This window comes from Eptatretus burgeri, chromosome 15 (genome assembly GCF_056783735.1).
Source record: "Eptatretus burgeri isolate ZD-2024b chromosome 15, Ebu_testis_v1, whole genome shotgun sequence".
Classification (NCBI taxonomy): Eukaryota; Metazoa; Chordata; class Myxini; order Myxiniformes; family Myxinidae; genus Eptatretus; species Eptatretus burgeri.
Genome location: NC_140975.1, coordinates 53,414,990 through 53,432,108, shown reverse-complemented (window position 1 = coordinate 53,432,108; position 17,119 = coordinate 53,414,990). Strand labels below are relative to the sequence as shown.

The following is a 17,119-nucleotide window of genomic DNA, read 5'->3' as shown; positions in this document are numbered from 1 at the left end:
ATGCTGTTAAGTTTTACTCCCCATGACCGTTCCACTTCAGAAATGGGGACCATGCCCCCCCCCAATCCCTCATCTTTACCCCACCTGCTGGGGAAATAACCAGCCGTCCCCCCATGGGGCTCTATTTCATTTATTTTCTTTCTAACATGGTGATTTTTTTTAATTTCAAGCAAAATCTCGGTGCTTTTAAGAACGAGCAATTGTAAAGAGATGGGAATTTTTCCAATGATTAAGGTCCACTTCCCACCATGTTTCGGCCTAAAATTAAAATGTCGTCTGTTTTGGAAATGACAATTGTCTGTTTTGAATAGATACCTGTGTTAGGCATGATGAATTCTTGATAAGTATTATTTTGTGTTTTTCCCCACACCAAACGGAATTATTTATTTAGTGAGTTGGTTATTGTCAGCATTTTGCTTCTCAAAGAGTTTGCTTCCCAGACACATCCCGTTAACTCTTAATGTGATTTTGATACATTGCATAGGATAAAACCAGAATGGCACTCACAAGAGTGCATACCTATACCGGACTGAACGGTTTACATTTTGTATCTCACTGATAGGCTGCATCTGCATCTGGATCTTAACCAAAATCTAATCAGCTTGTTTTTGTCACCCACCCAAACCATCCACCAAGTTTTGTCATCCATCCACAACCTTTTGAGACATCGTGTTGTTTATCGTTTTTGGCACCATCAATCAATGGTGTCGAATCATTTGTACATTAAAAAAACAAAACTCTCTGATCTGGATCGGCATCGTCCACAAAATCTAATCAATTTGTCCTTGTTACACACCCACACACCCGATCTTTCCACCAAGTTTTATCCCAATTCGTCCATAACTTTTTGAGATGCAGTATTTGGAATTTGGCCATGATTCTGTGATAGCTCACCGGGATCTTTAACATCCACCAACCAATGCTGATGGGACACCCAGTTTGACGACAATTCGAGTGACAGAACTCACATTGAATCACCCTGCCTGCGAAACACGGGATGATTTTTTATAGTTGGGTCGGGATTCGAACCTAGGTTAGACAGTTTAAAGGTGAATATGCATACCAATTGGCCATCCTGCCAGGTCTTACTTTAATATATTGATGGTTTATTTTCAGATCTTCTTACCCAGTAATGGCACTGACTTGGCAAATGTCGGGTGGGGTGGTGTGGTTGTGGAAAGCTCATCAGCAATGAGCTTTCTACTTCCTAATCGCTTTTATATTGTTGCGGTTCTCGGACCCACATGCATACAACAGATAGGTGTCCCAAGACAGTTATTCCATTATTATACGTGTAGATAGTCCCTTTCCTTTTGTTTCGCGGGACAACAAGGGAGTGCGTTGCGATGCTCTAATAGCTTGGGTTGCTTAAACCATTTTCTCCCTCATTTCGTCCATACTCTTCTTTTTGTGTGGTTATTCCTGAGGTAAATCAGCCACGTGCACCTTCGCTGTAAGGTGGGCCTCATGGAGGCCAGCACGTGCAGTGCCGCTGTAAGAGAACTGCTGCACAGAGATCCTCGTTCCCGGGCGAGCCCTAAACCCAATGTGTGCAGCGAGTCATGTGGTGTGCTTGGCGGTGCGGAATTATCGACTCGAGCTTCCGATGATCTGGGGAAGTTTGCCGGTTGCATTAAAAAGGCAAACGAATGAATACCTCTAAAGAGGCTGCACGAATGGTGTTTTTCACAACACAGGAAATGCCCACGCTGCACAATACGCATACGGAGGCCAATAAAGACTACTCCACGCCATGTTGGGTGGGATACAAGTGTGCGGAGTAGAAGCGGCTTGTTCCTTTTCAACCTCAATATCCGACACATATTGGTGTTCGTCCCGCGCACACGCGAGCGGAGTCGTGTGAACGTGAGCGCTGGCCACGTGCGTAATGGCTGAACCGCGTGCACTGCATGGAATGTGGTCAAAGGCAGACATGTACGCCACTCGTGAAACGTGTATGGATTTATCCGTAATGATGTACCTTCGGCCCTCGCTAGCAGCAGTGGATTTTCATGAATGGTGAACGTCTTCTCGTCTCTACGGCCAGCGAAGCTGCGATCGAGCCGGGGAAGGTACAGTGCAGGCCATGTTGGCGCGCGTGGAGCGAGCATGTTGATCGACGCTGGCCGAACGCCCGAGCGGGCATGCGAGACCCTCGACCGGTCGCCCGGGGTTTTTTGCAGGACTGTTCGCATGCCAATTTCAGTGTGAGCGATTAATGTCATCTCGTGGGGTCGAAGCGGAATATTCCCACTGTCTGGGATGGCCTTGCCAGAAACGAAGTGATTTGGTTTCCGGCCAAAGTTGGTGGGCCATGTGAGGGGTCGGGGCCAATCGGAGCGCCCGATTCAGGTGATGACGTTTCAATTCGGCATGGCCCCTCCCCCTGCGCGGCAGGCCCTATAAAGGTTGGAGCAGTCCCTCCGCCTTTCTCTTGCTCTCTTTCTCTTTCTCTGCCTCCCTCCCGCTCTTGCCTCGCCTCATCGACACCGCCACAACCCACCTACTGCTGTCTGGATTCTGCCTCCTCATCTCCGCCCACACAACGTCGACCCCACCCGCCTACCTGGTCCCGCCCGCCTCTCCATCCTCGCACTCTGGACTCCGCCCCTCCACTCAAGCTCCTCCTTCACGAACACTGTCTCCACATGTGCGGCTGAAGCCAGAGACAATGCGCCCACTGTCGGGTACCGCACCACAGAGCACCCCTCCCCCCCCCAAAAAAAATTCATTGCTGGCATGTCGTGCTGTTGGGCGCAAAGGTACCGAGATCATAGCCTCAACTCCTTTCCCTTCCTGTTGCAAAACTTCCTCTTCATCGGGTTTTCTGTGTCTGTGCGTGCGTGTGTGTGCTGGCGCCTGTCTGCTGAAGTAAGACTGCAGAAGACTTTTTTTTTACTCAATTTGATTTTGGGTCAATCCTGGTAGAACCTTTTGCCATCTTTCACCTTTGCTTAAGCTGAGAAGCATGGAGATTTGTGATGGCACACCATTAACTTCGCTCTAGTTTGGTTTTACACTTGCTCACACTGAAAGGATAGCATGAATCTTGGTCCTGTGAAGTTGGACATTGAACACAAGTTTACCCATTCAGTTTGAAACATTATCACTTGTTTTAACAATGCGTTCCTCTGATTAGGAATGTGACCCATTCCAGCATGTGTAAATGTTTGTTTTGTTTTTTTTATTTGATTTTTTTTTTCTTGTTACAAAATGTTTTTTGTTCATAAATGAAATGAGCTTATCTTGCTATAATTGTGTGTGCGTACAGTGTGTGTATATATGTGTATATATATATATATATATATATATATATATATATATATATATATATATATATATATATATATATATATATATATATATATATATATATATATATATATATATATATATATATGTATGTACAGGTAGTGGACAAGAAATGGAAACACCTGAGTAACTGATGGATACTAAGTCTATTGAAAGGAATGGCTTCCACACAGGTGTGGCCCATGTATTAAGCAAATGACAGCCCAGTATGCTTCGGGACATGTATGAAAATGCTACACAGGCCTGGTTGCCTGCAAGAGGAGACCTCAGTGACTTTGAAAGAGGGGTGATTATTGGGGCATGTTGGGCAGGAGCTTCAGCGGCACACAACTCAACTTGCTGATGTTTTGTGAGCAACAGTGTCCAAGGTGGCATCGGCATGGAGCTCCAAAGGAAAGAGATCATTTGCAAATGGCAAAAGTGGGCAGAAGGGCATACTCCAGGATCGTGATATCCATGGATTAATTTGACGTGCAAGGCAAAGCAGGCGAGCAACAGCAGATCAAATGACTAAATTTCAACCTTGGGCGTGAGCAGCCAGATTCATCAAAAACAGTCTGCTGAGAACTCCACAGAGTGGGATACCATAGTCTGGTTGCATTGCACAAACCGCTTATCATTCTTGGCAATACACGTTTGTGAGTTCAGTGATACAAAGAGCACAAGCAATCGATTACCGAGCAGAGGAGAAATATAATATGGTCTGATGAATCATCCTTCACCATGTTCTCAACAAACGGACGAGTGCACATGTGGCACCAACGTAAATAACTCGACAACCCTGAGTGCTTGGTTCCAACAGTGAAGGGTTCTGGTGGTTCTGCAATGTTAGGTGCATTTTCCTGGCATGGTTTGGCTGCAGTCATTTCCTTACAATGTAAAGTCAATGCCAATCACTAATTGATGGAACTGAGCAATCATCTTCACCCCCATGTTGCAGCATTTCTTTCCTGCTGGGAGGGGTTTCTTCCAGGATGACAATTTCACCATTCACAGAGCACGTGTGGTCGCCCAATGATTTGATGAGCCTGACACTGATGTTATCCATACATCATTGCCTTCTCAGTCACGAGATCTAAACCCAATCGAGCATACATGGGATATTTGGGAATGACGCAGCATTTTCCACCTCCATCATACAGGTGTGAGTTGATTGACTTTTTTTGAAGAAGAATGGTGCTGCATCCCTCCTGCGGAATTCCAGATACTGGTGTCCTCTATGCCATGGTGCATACAGGCCGTATTGGCTGCACATGGTGGCCCTACACCATATTAAGTGACTTTACATTGGTGTTTCCATTTTTTTTGTTGTATGTATGTATGTGTGTGCTTGGCCAGAAGTGGATGGGAAACTGAAGCTAGAATTAAATTGTAAAGATATGTGTTCACATAAATTCAATTAGAAACTAATTGAATAATGTAACTATCATGGTTATTCGAGCTATTTGAGAAGAACAGTACCGAAGTGCCTGTTGACGATGGGCCTTTCAGCTTGTATTTTAAATGCAGTTGATGCAGGAACACAAGATCGATTAATGTTTAACATGTTGTGAGAATGCCTTCTTGGGGGTGACTTTGCATTGTATAACGATAGTTATTTTTCTTTGTGCATGTATTAGCATTATAAAGTGCATGGTAATTATATTGTGATGCAAGATGATTCGTCATCATGCGTACAGAAAGCTGCTGTCTTCCTGCCCGATATGTGTGTCCAAAACCGTTTTCTCGACACCATTTTAATGTTCTCCCTCTGTAATGGCTTATATGTGCTTTAATGATGATTCAACAGGCCATAGGATGGAAAAGCCACCACCACAACCACACCTGTACTAATCTCGGTGAGAGGTCAAAACAGGATGCCCCATCCACGAACTGGTCTTGTGGGACAATGGCAGCCGTGCGGGGTGGGGCTAGTGATGTTGCGGATGAAAGGAGGGTCGGAGATGATAAAGGGGGTTGCGAATCGCAAGTGCGGAAAGGTGATCCGGGACAGGAAGGAGAGAGCTGCGCGTAATTTCACGTTGCTTTTGTTGGCACAAGCTGTCCCCCTGCTTGTGGCACACTCTTACCATGAGCCTGCCTTCCCATTCTGCTGGCTCATGCTTGTACCACCAACTCTTTCCCACCGAACCACATTTTTCCAATTTTGATTTCGCTGTGTCTCATCGGGCACAGCCCTGGTATTTCAATCTTGTCTGAGACATATTGTCCTCCTCCTGTGGAATGTCTGAAGTCTTATGGAGATAAATAATTTAGGAACTACTGCTTGTCCAATGCTCAGAGTGTGTAAAGGGGTTTATAACAAATAATTGTATTGCTTCTCTTTGTATTCCTGCCATTTTTGCTGTCCAATACACCATTATATAATCACTTTGTCTCAGTCATTCGAATTGGCTGATTGCAAGGCACATTAGCTATTAACATCCGTTAAGGGAGCAATTGGTTATTGGCGGTTAGTGCCCAGTAAAAGACATACCCATTTCTGAGTGGCCACCACTCGTGATGTTGATTTGGGTGATCGCGTACACAATACAACGAGCTTGTTGCCTGACTGACTCGGGCGTTCCACTTGAGTATGGTAATGCGTCAAACATTCCCAAGACCTTGTTCGGAGCACCACAATCGGTTGGCTGGCATGACCCCTTTGGTGCAGTTCATCAAAATTCAGACTGGGCAACCGGGACTAGTCCAGCGACTCCAACAATATTGCTACAGTTGTGGGGGTAGATGGAGGAATTTCATCGCAAGTTAGGATTGTATCGAGTTGCTTGGTCCATGGACGTGTAGGAGACATCTCGATGTAAATTAAGTATGGAAACTGTGAGCATAATTGTTACTTGTCACCATATGGGGGGTGGTGCTGTGTTAATTTGATAGGGATTAAGGCCAATTTCCCCCAGGATGTAATTGCCCCCTTTGACCTCCCTGATTTTTGTATTTATAAGTCAGCAATGAAAGAATTGCGTTTTTATAACAACAACCATAATAACATTCCACACGTCCAAGCAGGCGAGAAGCCGCGCCTTCCCGGCTTTGTGCCAACAAGCCACACTGGTTGATGCTTGATGGGTGTGATATCAGAAGAAAAGAAAAAGAGCAGTTGGTTTTGTTTGGTTGAGTTTGGTGTGAGGGATGTGGTTGAGAGACAACTGAGCTAGGAAATGGCGTGTAAGATCAGGGCATTACGGCTGGCTTTCCTTCGACGCATGAAGAAGACGGAACGATTTTCGTATTTGTGCTGAGGTGAATTGGCTCGCGTGGTGGAGTCAGACGCTGGCCATTGACTATGGGTTGGGTCATGTGAGACGGAGCGGGAAGCCTTGTGTATATCACCGAAGAGAACGTCGGCAACCGCGATCGACGAAGAAGCCGCATGGCAGTTGGTGAGCCCTCGTATTGAATACCGCCTCAATAATTACCGCACGTACGTTTCCCGCCTCAAGAGCAGCTCGGCACCATTTTGGGAGCATCTAATAATCTGGTAGCTGACAGAGATTTGTATTAAATCTCGAGTACAAAAGGCTTGAGAGATAAAGTAATCAGATGATGGAATGGGGACCTCCGAATGACCTTTCTTAAGTTTTCCAATTGGTGCATTAAGTAGGGGGTGCTGCTTGAAGTACCCCCCAAAGTGAGTATAAATTGCATTTTTGAGTACATCGATCAAACTGGTGCCAAACGTTTCATTTTGGCACTGTGATTATAGATGTGCCATTATTAAGTGACGAATTTGGTGCAAAACACATTTAAGAACGGCCTAAAAGAGGGCTCTACTTTCACATTTTGAGTACATTAATGAAACTACGTGGAAATATTCTTTGAGACCTTCCTAATGAAGGATCAAGTAGTACTTAAGTGACCCTTTTGGTGCAAAACCCATTTAAGAACGGCCTAAATGGGGCGCTATTTTTAGCACATTTAAAACACATCTCAAGTACAGCAATGAAACTTTGTGGAAATATTATTTCGACCTTCCGAATGAAGGATCAGTAGTTCTTAAGTGACCCTTTTGGTGCAACCCCCATTTATGAAGGTCACAGACAAATACCTGTTTCCGGGAAATTAAGATCAATAGAAAGCAGGTTATGGTGAAACAAAGATCATTTCATATCGAATATTTATATTGTTCCTTGTAATTAAAACAGTAAAATGTGTCAGGTCAGGTCAGGTATGGGAGAATGTGCCAGAACAGCGCGTCGCTGCGTCCACTTTCCGCCGGTACTCCAGGGGCCTCCGTCTGGCCATCTCCCAGGCAGATGCCAGGCCCATCCCCATCTCCTTGAGATGATGGTCAACCATGAGGCACGTGGTTGGCCCACTGGCCTCCTCCACTCATGAGACTCCCTCGCTGAGAGAATCTGGTGAGCAGGATCAGCGTCCGGAAAACGAGCCACATGTCCATACAGCCGCAACTGACGCTCACGGACTATGCAGGTAACAAATCTCATCCGAGTCTCTCTCAGCAACCGCTCGTTGGACACAAAATCCGACCAACGATAGCCAAGGATTCTCCGAAGAGACCTGGTACCAAAGGAATTAAGTCTCCGTCTCAGATCCTTGGTCAGAGTCCAAGTCTCGCACCCATAGAGCAACACTGGAAGTACCAAGGACCTGAAGACTCGGACTTTCGTCCTCCCGCACAGGTACCGGCAGCGCCACACCCCATGATCCAGTGAATCCATGACTCCCCAGGCCCGACCCAGACGTCTATTGACCTCTGACTCGCAGCCAGCAGAGACATGAATATCACTGCCAAGGTAAGTGAATCTCTCCACGACCTCAACATCCTCACCACAAACAGACACAGACAGGACAGCAGCATCCAAGATATCACCGAAAGCCTGGATCTTAGTTTTGACCCAAGAAACCCGTAATCCCAACGGCTCCGACTCCTCATTCAGCACCTCGAGGGCCCCCAAGAGGATGTCTAAAGTCTCCGCAAAGATGACTGTATCATCTGCAAAATCAAGGTCCGAGATCTTGACATTCCCAAACGATGCACCGCAACTTGATCTCTCCGACATCCTCCCTAAAATCTAGTCCATACAAGTGCTGAAAAGTGTGGGGGCAAGTACACAACCCTGACGAACTCCAGTAACAACTGGAAATAAGTCAGAAATGGTAGCACTACACTTCACAGCACTCTCAGTACCAGAATAGAGTTCAGACATCAGATCGATCAGTTTTGGTGGCACCCCACGAAGACCAAGAATCCTCCAGAGGACATCCCGATTCACTGAATCGAACGCTTTACAGAGATCAACATAGGCCGCAAGCAGCCCCTGCCGAAACTCTCGTCTGCGTTCGATGAGGACATGAAGTGCAAGGATACGGTCAATCGTTGACCTCTTTGGTGTAAAGCCTGACTGCTCTGGACGCTGGTGCTCAAGCAGATGGTGGCGAACCCTATCAAGAATTATCCGAGCAGCGTCACCCCTCGGTAGTTGTTGCAGTCTTGGCGATCACCCTTCCCCTTCCAGAGAGGGACAACAAGGCCCCTCTTACAGTCAGTTGGGATGATGCCTGTGTTCCAGGCAGAGCACAAAACTGCATGCAACGACACGAGTGCAGCATTTCCACCAGCCTTGAGAAGTTCGGCATGGATGCCACAGATCCCTGGAGCTTTGCTCCGTTTCAACTGGTTCACCGCAGCCCGTGTTTCCACAAGCGAAGGTGGACCACAGTTGATTCGAGGGTCAGCAACAGGGATTGTAACACCCTTGACGTCCAACTCGACAGCTGGGGGATCAGCCCAGTACAACCGCTCAAAGTAACCGGCCCAGCGGGCCTTCACTTCAGACTCCTCTGTCAAGAGCCTACCACTCTCTGCTCGAACTGTAGTGCTCCGAGGGATGGGCTTGGATGAATGTAATGCGCGAATTCCCCTGTAAGCGGGATGAGAATCACCTGTCCACAGGTGATGCTCTACCCCCTCACAGATTCCTCGCACATAGGCCTCCTTGTCCACCCTCAGTGCACGTACAGTTTTACGCCTCAGCTCCCTGAACAGCTCAGCTCTGCCATTCAGCCTGGCCCTGCGACTCTGGTCAATGGTATCCAGTGTCCCTTGAGAGACAAAATTCTTCTTTGCCCTGCGGTGAGCTCCAAGGCATCCACCGGCAACATCAAGGACGGTGGTCTTGAAGGCGTTCCACAACTATTCAGGACCCCCCAAAGCACCCAGACCCCCCAAGTGTCCACTCAACCTGTTCGCAAACTCCTCAGCTACTCTCTCATCCCTGAGCTTGGCAACATCCAGCCTAGGCTGGGATGGTACCATTCTCCAGGACTTAAATTGCAGCTTTAGAGTTGCTACAACAAGCCTGTGGTCAGTATTGAGGAACTGAGCACTCCGGTAGACCCTGCAGTTCTGGATCATCCTCCAACGACCGTCAATGAGGACATGGTCAATCTCCTTTGCCACACCGCCAGCGTTGGATTACCAAGTCCAGCGATGAGCTTGTGGGCGCTGAAACTATGAACCAGCCACCCTAAGTCCATGACTTCTTGCAAAGTCAAGGAACTTGGTGCTATTCTGGTTCATAGTTCCTGACCCATGGGGACCAACACACACCTCATAACCATCCCTATCAGTTCCAGTCGATGCATTGAAATCCCCCAAGACTAGAAGTGTATCTCGTCTGGGGCACTGATCAACCACAGACTCGAGTGTGGCGTAGAATGCATCCTTCACGGTGAGATCACTCGCCTCAGTCGGAGCATAAACAGAGACCAGGGAAATGACACCTAAGGAGTGACGAATCCTTAATCTCATAATACGCTCGTTGACCGGTGTTACCTCAATTATCATTGGGGTCAGCTTATTGGACACAGCTACAGCAACTCCTTGGGTATGGTAACCATCAGAACGACCAGACCAATAGTAGGTGTAACCACCCACCATTATCTCGCCGCAATCCGGTCTCCGAACCTCAGAGAGAGCTGCAATCCCGATGTCCAAACGCTTGAGCTCAGATGATAACAGACAGGTGATCATCCTCTCTTAGGGATAGGACATTCCAGGCACCCACCCGAAGGGACCGCCTCAGGTTAACCCAAGGAGACCGCCGTCTGGTGGACGACACCTCAGCACCACTCCGACACACTCTCCCGCAATCTGACCCAGGGATGTTACCCCGTGGTTTCCCTCCTATCATCAAAGATTGGGGGTCCCGAAGGCTTTGCCCCAATCCCGTCATCCGGTGAGCTGCCCTGCGAAGGGAAGCTGCACAGGAGGTACTCCCACGGAGTGGGTTTTCAGATTTTTTTGCGTTTTTGCGTTTTGCGGAATGAAGGGTTTTACGGTGGCCGGAGTGCAAATCCTGCCACCAACCTCCTAAAAAGAAGTGACCCAACTGCAGGAAGACGTCCGCAGACACAGTTGGGCACTAGATATGGATGGCCGTTGGCTCACAAGGAGCTCCTCCGCCCTTTGGCGGAATGTGTAAGATTCTATCAGATATCAAATTTTGCATTACATTCTGAATTTAAAGAAAATTATGGTAAAAATCCTATTTATGTTGTCTTGTAACATGATAAGAACATGTATAACTTTTAAGACATGAAAGATTTAAAACCTATAAAATGCCTTAAAATTTGACTGAGAGAATAGAAGAACAAAGAAACTATCAATTTAACTTTTCTATCAACTATGTGTATTTCAATGATAAAATCAAGTGTGACATGTAGATCTGGCATCGATACATAAAAGGAGCATCAGTGATCAGTAAAAGTAATTGGACCTGGCATTTTTCCAACACATTCAGCGCATATGGAACAAGCATCATGAATCATGAAAAATTAAACAGTTTTTCTAGTCTAATGTTTCACACTTTTGGCAAGAGGGCATCCACTAAGTAGCTATTGTGGTAAAACATTTGTATTTAATTATATGTTGCAACAGGACACTAACATGCCTATGTTCAAGTGGTTATGCTCTTTGGAAACCAAACTTTTGTCATGAATCAACTATTACTTCCTTTTGATGTCTATATCCATATCATGCTAAATTTTAAAATGATATCAATCTATCGCTAAAACTGCTGATGTCACATATACTGTTAGGCAAAAGTTATATTCCTATACTGTGAATATGTCTATAATCATGAGTTCATGAGTATTTATTAGTAGTGGTATAATTATGGTTTCAGCCTGCCTGTCTGTTACAAGATTCTCGTCATCCTTGTCAGAACTGTCATCTTCATCTGAAGATGCAATTTACATGTCATCCTCTTTTTCCTTGTCCATTGCTTCTAATTTATCTGTCTCTGGGATAAGGCTTTTGGGAAGTTGCTCCCCTTCGAACCAAACCGGTTTGTAATGGTCATCAACTAACTGCCAGCCATTTTCTTCAGTGGGATGCTGCTCTTTATCATTTTTATCTGCTCTTGCCCACATGTTGGCAACAAATGTGAATATTCAGCTCATCTTCGCAAACTGGTAGTCCACTTGCATCCATGCCCCTCAAATTGGCTCGTAGGTTTTTTCCATTTCCCTTTGGTCCGTATGTCTTCATGAACTTCTCCTACCTACACTCATTCAGGCTGGTGTTTGCACTTTCCTTGGCTCCATACATTGTGGCTTCTTAAATGGGTTTTGCACCAAAAGGGTCATTTAAGAATTACTGATCCTTCATTAGGAAGGTCAAAATAATATTTCCACAAAGTTTCATTGATGTACTTGAGATGTGTTTTAAATGTGCTAAAAATAGCACCCTATTAAGGCCATTCTTAAATGGGTTTTGCACCAAATTGGACACTTAATAATGGCACATCTGTAATCACAGTGCCAAAACGAGAGGGGGAGCATTCGGTAGAGTGCAAAACCTCTGCCGCCAATTCTGCTGGGTCACTTAAGTGAACCTGATATCCTATTCATTGTAGGTCAAAACGGATCAGACTCCACTGAACCACGATTGAATAAACTAAACTAGATCGACGTGCATGTAGAAATGCCCAAAAAATAAAATCGAAATTTTTTTTTTTTTTTTTTAAAGGTGCAAAGTTTCAGGGTTTTTTTCTCTAAATTTTTTTTGGGGTTAGAAATCACTTAAAACATGTAGAAATGTAAAAAAAAAAATCAAATATTTTTCAAATAAAATAAAAATTTTTTGAAAAATTGTTGCAAATTTTTTTTTTTCTCTAACAAATTCTTCTTTTTTTGGTTGGAAATCACTTAAAACATGTACAAATGCAAAAACAAAAATTCAAATATTTTTTCAAAATGGCCACGATAGCGGCCATATTGTACTTTGGACCAAGTCCAAAATGTAATGGCATGATCCTTGGACCATACCTCATCCCCCCACCAAGTTTCGTCGAAATCCGTCCAGGAGTTTTTCCGTAATACTGTTCACAAACAAACAAACAGACAGGGGTGAAAACAGTAACCTCCGTCCATCTTCGATGGCGGAGGTTAATGCAACTTTTGGCACCAGTTTGATCGATGAGATGTACTCAACTTGAGAGGGAGCACTTGGGAGAGTGCAAAACCTCCGCCGCCAATACTGCTGGGTCACTCAAGTGAACCTTATATCTTATTCATTGAATATGATGTCAACAGTGCTGACAGTTATAGTTTTTTTCTCCAACATTTTGGGGGGGGTGGGGAGGTTGGAAATCACTTAAAACATGTAGAAATGCAAAAAAAAGAAATCGAAATTTTGTTGAAAAAAAAGTTGCAAAAATTTTTTTTTCTCTAACAATTTTGTTTTGGGGGGGGGTTGGAAATCACTTAAATGTAGAAATGCAAAAAAAAAAAATTTTCTCTAAATTTTTTTTGGGGGGGGAAGTCCAAAATTTAATGGCATGATGCTTGGACCATACCTAAACCCCCCCCCACCAAGTTTCGTCGAAATTCGTCGAGGAGTTTTTCCGTAATACTGTTCACAAACAAACAAACAAAGGGGTGAAAACGGTAACCTCCATCCATCTTCGAAGATGGCGGAGGTTAAAAATGTAATTTAAACTGACTTTAAATCGTTGTAGGATTCTTTCCTCGTAGCTCCTCGCAAACCTCGTGAGGCGATTGTTGTAGGATTCTTTAGGTTGTTGAGGGATCTTGTCCTCCTCGAGGGTTCAACGTCTCGGTTTCGAGGTCTCGGTTTCAACGTCTCGGTTCAACGTCTCGAGGCCGACTCGGTTTTGTTATGTATCGTGTTAAATAAACCACAGAATCCAGTAAAATCAAATGTCCACAAGTAGTTCCTTCTTTTTGTACAATTTATTTCCAATCTATCCTCTCGTTCACATAAACAAAGTCTCCGGGTTTGAAGTTGTGATGATCAGACGTGGCTGGTTCTAGCAGAGCTTGTTTCACCTGTGCATAAAAAGTTTTTATAGCGTGATTCAGAGAGACACAGAACGTAAGCAACGTGTCGTCCATTTGCTTCACGTTAATGTCTTTTATAGTCAAAGGAGGTGAGTTCGGTAATCTCATTGGTCTTCCCATCAGAATCTCATGCGGCGATAAGCCAGTGTTTCGATTTGCGGTAGATCTCAGTCATGAGAGCAATTGGCAGAGCTTCTGGCCATTTTAATCCAGTTTGTTCACAAATCTTGGCCAGTTTATTTTTTAGAAATCCATTTTGCCTCTCTACTGCCCCCGCAGATTGCGGACGATATGGGCAGTCAAAATGTTGCTTGATTTGCAATACGCGACATTTCTTTCACTACTTCAGCTGTGAAATGAGTACCTTGGTCACTGGAGATCCTACAAGGTATTCCAAAACTTCAAGCAGCGCCCGCGACTTAATGAACCAATTGGAAAACTTAAGAATGGTCATTCGGAGGTCCCCATCCCACCATCTGATGAGTTTAGCTCTCAAACCTTTTGTTGTCATAAAAAATCTCTGTTAGCTCCCAGATTATACCCACACAGGACGAAGCGGCTCGAGTGCAAAGTTCAATAGAGGTCATCTCTGGACAAAGCTAAGTGCCAGAATTAAGGGAGGATTTGCTTTTCTTTTGTTTTCCCCTTGTCCGTGTGTAGAGGTGCCTCGACTTTCGATTCTAATTGACCATGTTTTATTATTACATTTTAAATTCTTCTTCTTCTTCTTCTTCTTTCAGCTGCTCCCGTTAGGGGTCGCCACAGCGGTTCATCCATATGATCCGCATAGTGATTTGGCACATGTTTTACACTGGATGCCGTTCCTGACGCAACCCTGGTCGCCTCTTATGACACAGGGATCTGGTACACCTATTTTAACCGGGGTATACACCGGCCCAGTACACTGGTACTCATTTCACCGACCTCGGAAGGATGACAGGCTGAGTCAACCCCCTGGTGTTATACGACTTGGTATATACATATATACACATACATACATATATATGTGTATATAGACATACACATATATGTATACATATACACACACATATGCAATATATATATATATATATATATATATATATATATATATATATATATATATATATATATATATATATATATTCAGTGGCCCAACGGGGCTTGAACTCAGGACTTTTTGGGTCCCAAGCCGCTGCCCTAACCACTGTGCCAATACCAGGCTTTCCAATTTTTGAATTTTTGAATGTCTTTTTTGAATCAAAATTACATTTTGAATTATTCCCCTTGTAAATATTTCTTCTTCTTTCATTAAATCCCCGTGTTTATTTGAAGTTGCTGGTGTCCGTGTATCTGTCGTAGGTTTGAGTATAAACCCCTTGTGCTGTCCTTACGTCGTGCACGTTCCGCACCTGCACCTCCCGTGCGCGTGCGCCATAATCTGAGGATCACGTGTTCGCCTCAAAGGAAAACCACTCGGTGATCTTGCCTGGTCGGTGTTAACCGCCCGTTCACCACAATTGGGTCAGGGGGAATAACTTAGCCGTCAGACCCGTGACAATATATATATATATATATATATATATATATATATATATATATATATATATATATATATATATATATATATATATATATATATATATATATATGTATATGTATATGTATATATGTGTATATATGTGTATATATGTATATATATATATATATATATGTATATATATATGTATATATATATATATATATATGTATATATATATATATATATATATATATATATATATATATATATATATATATATATATATATATATATATATATATATATATATATATATATATATATATATATATATATATATATATATATACATGGTGCCTTCAGAAAGGGTTCGCACCCCTTGACTTTTTTCACATTTTGTTGTGTTACAGCCTGAATTTAAAATGGATTAAATTTGAATTTTTTTTTTGTCACCGATCTTCACAAAATACCCCATCATGACAAAGTGAAAACATGTTTTTAGAAATATCTATAAATTAATTAAAAATGAAAAGCTGAAATGTCTTGTGTCAATAAGTATTCAACTCCCTGAGTCAATCATTTGTAGGAGTGCCTTTGGCACTGATACCAGCTTCGAGTCTTCTTGGGTATGTCTATCAGCTTTGCACATCTCTAGATTTGGGGATTTTCTCCCATTCTTCCTTGCAGATTTTCTCAAGCTCTGTCAAGTTCGATGGGGAGCGTCGGTGAGCAATCTTCGTCTTGCCACAGATTCTCAATCGGATTTAAGTCTGGGCTTTGGCTCGGCCACTCAAGGACTTTCACATTCTTGCTCTGAAGCCATTCCAGTGTTGCTTTGGCTGCATGCTTGGGTTTATTGTCCAGTTAGAACGTAAATCTTTGCCACAGTCTAAGGTCTTTTGCACTCTGAAGCAGGTTCTCAAGGATTTGCCTGAATTTGGCTCCGTTCATTGTTTCCTCTATCCTCACAAGTCTCCCAGTCTTGTAAGAATAGAGTCCCTGCCACTGAAAAGCATCCCCATAGCATGATGCTGCCACCACTATGCTTCACGGTAGGGATGGTGTTAGATGGTTGATGAGCTGTGCTCAGTTTCCACCGGACATAGCGCTTTGCATTCAGGCCAAAGAGTTCAATTTTCATCTCATCAGACCACATAATCTTTTGCCTCATGCTCTCACTCTTTCACGTGCCTTTTTGCAAACTCCAGGTGTGCTATCATGTGCCTTTTTCTCAGGAGTGGCTTCTGTTTGGCCACTCTCCCATAAAGCCTAGATTTGTGAAATGCTGCAGAGACTTGTCCTTCCGGCAGGTTCTCCCATCTCGACTAAGGAACTCTGTAGCCCTGTCAGAGTGGTCATTGGGTTCTTGGTCACCTCCCTGACCAAGGTCATTCTTTCCCAGTTGCTCAGTTTTGTTTGGCCAGCTCGATGAAGAGTCTGCATCGTTCCACATTCTTTCCATTTCCTAATGACGGAGCTCACTGTGCCCTGGAGAACTTTCAACACTAGAAATTGTTTTAAACCTTCTCCAGATCTTCTGCATGCCTCTTCACAATTCTATGTTCTTTGGACAGTTCCTTGGACATCATGGTAGAGTTTCTGCTCTGACATGCACTTTCAACTGTGGGACCTTGTATAGAAAGGTGCCTCTTTCTAAATCATGTCCAATCAATGGAATTGGCCACAGGTACAATCAAGCTGTGGAGACATCTCAAGGATGATCAACGGAAATTGGATACACCTGAGCTGAAATTTGAGTCGTCGCAAAGGGGTTCAATACTTATTGGCACAAGATATTTCAGCTTTTCATTTTTAATTAATATGTAAAAAAAACAAATGTTTTCTCTTTGTTATTAATGGGGTATTTTGTGAAGATTGGTGATAAAAAATTTAGATTTAACCCTTTTTGAATAGGCTGTAACACAACAAAATGTGACAAGTTGAGGGGTGTGAATACTTTTCTGAAGGCACTGCACA

At 43.8% G+C, this 17,119-nt stretch overlaps 1 protein-coding gene across 4 annotated transcripts in view; it reads left to right on the top strand.

Annotated features, from left to right (window-relative positions):
• LOC147012180 (uncharacterized) overlaps positions 1 to 17,119 on the top strand; it is a 142,945-nt gene that overhangs the window by 69,819 nt on the left and 56,007 nt on the right. The window contains exon 1 of one of the 4 annotated variants that reach the window (XM_085855959.1): positions 13,983 to 14,029. The exons of the other annotated variants lie outside the window; for them this stretch is intronic. Within the exon in view, the coding sequence (XP_085712085.1) occupies positions 13,998 to 14,029 (32 nt within the window). The 5' untranslated portion in view covers positions 13,983 to 13,997. Of the gene's footprint in view, positions 1 to 13,982; positions 14,030 to 17,119 lie in introns of those variants that run through there. 4 annotated transcript variants of the gene reach the window in all.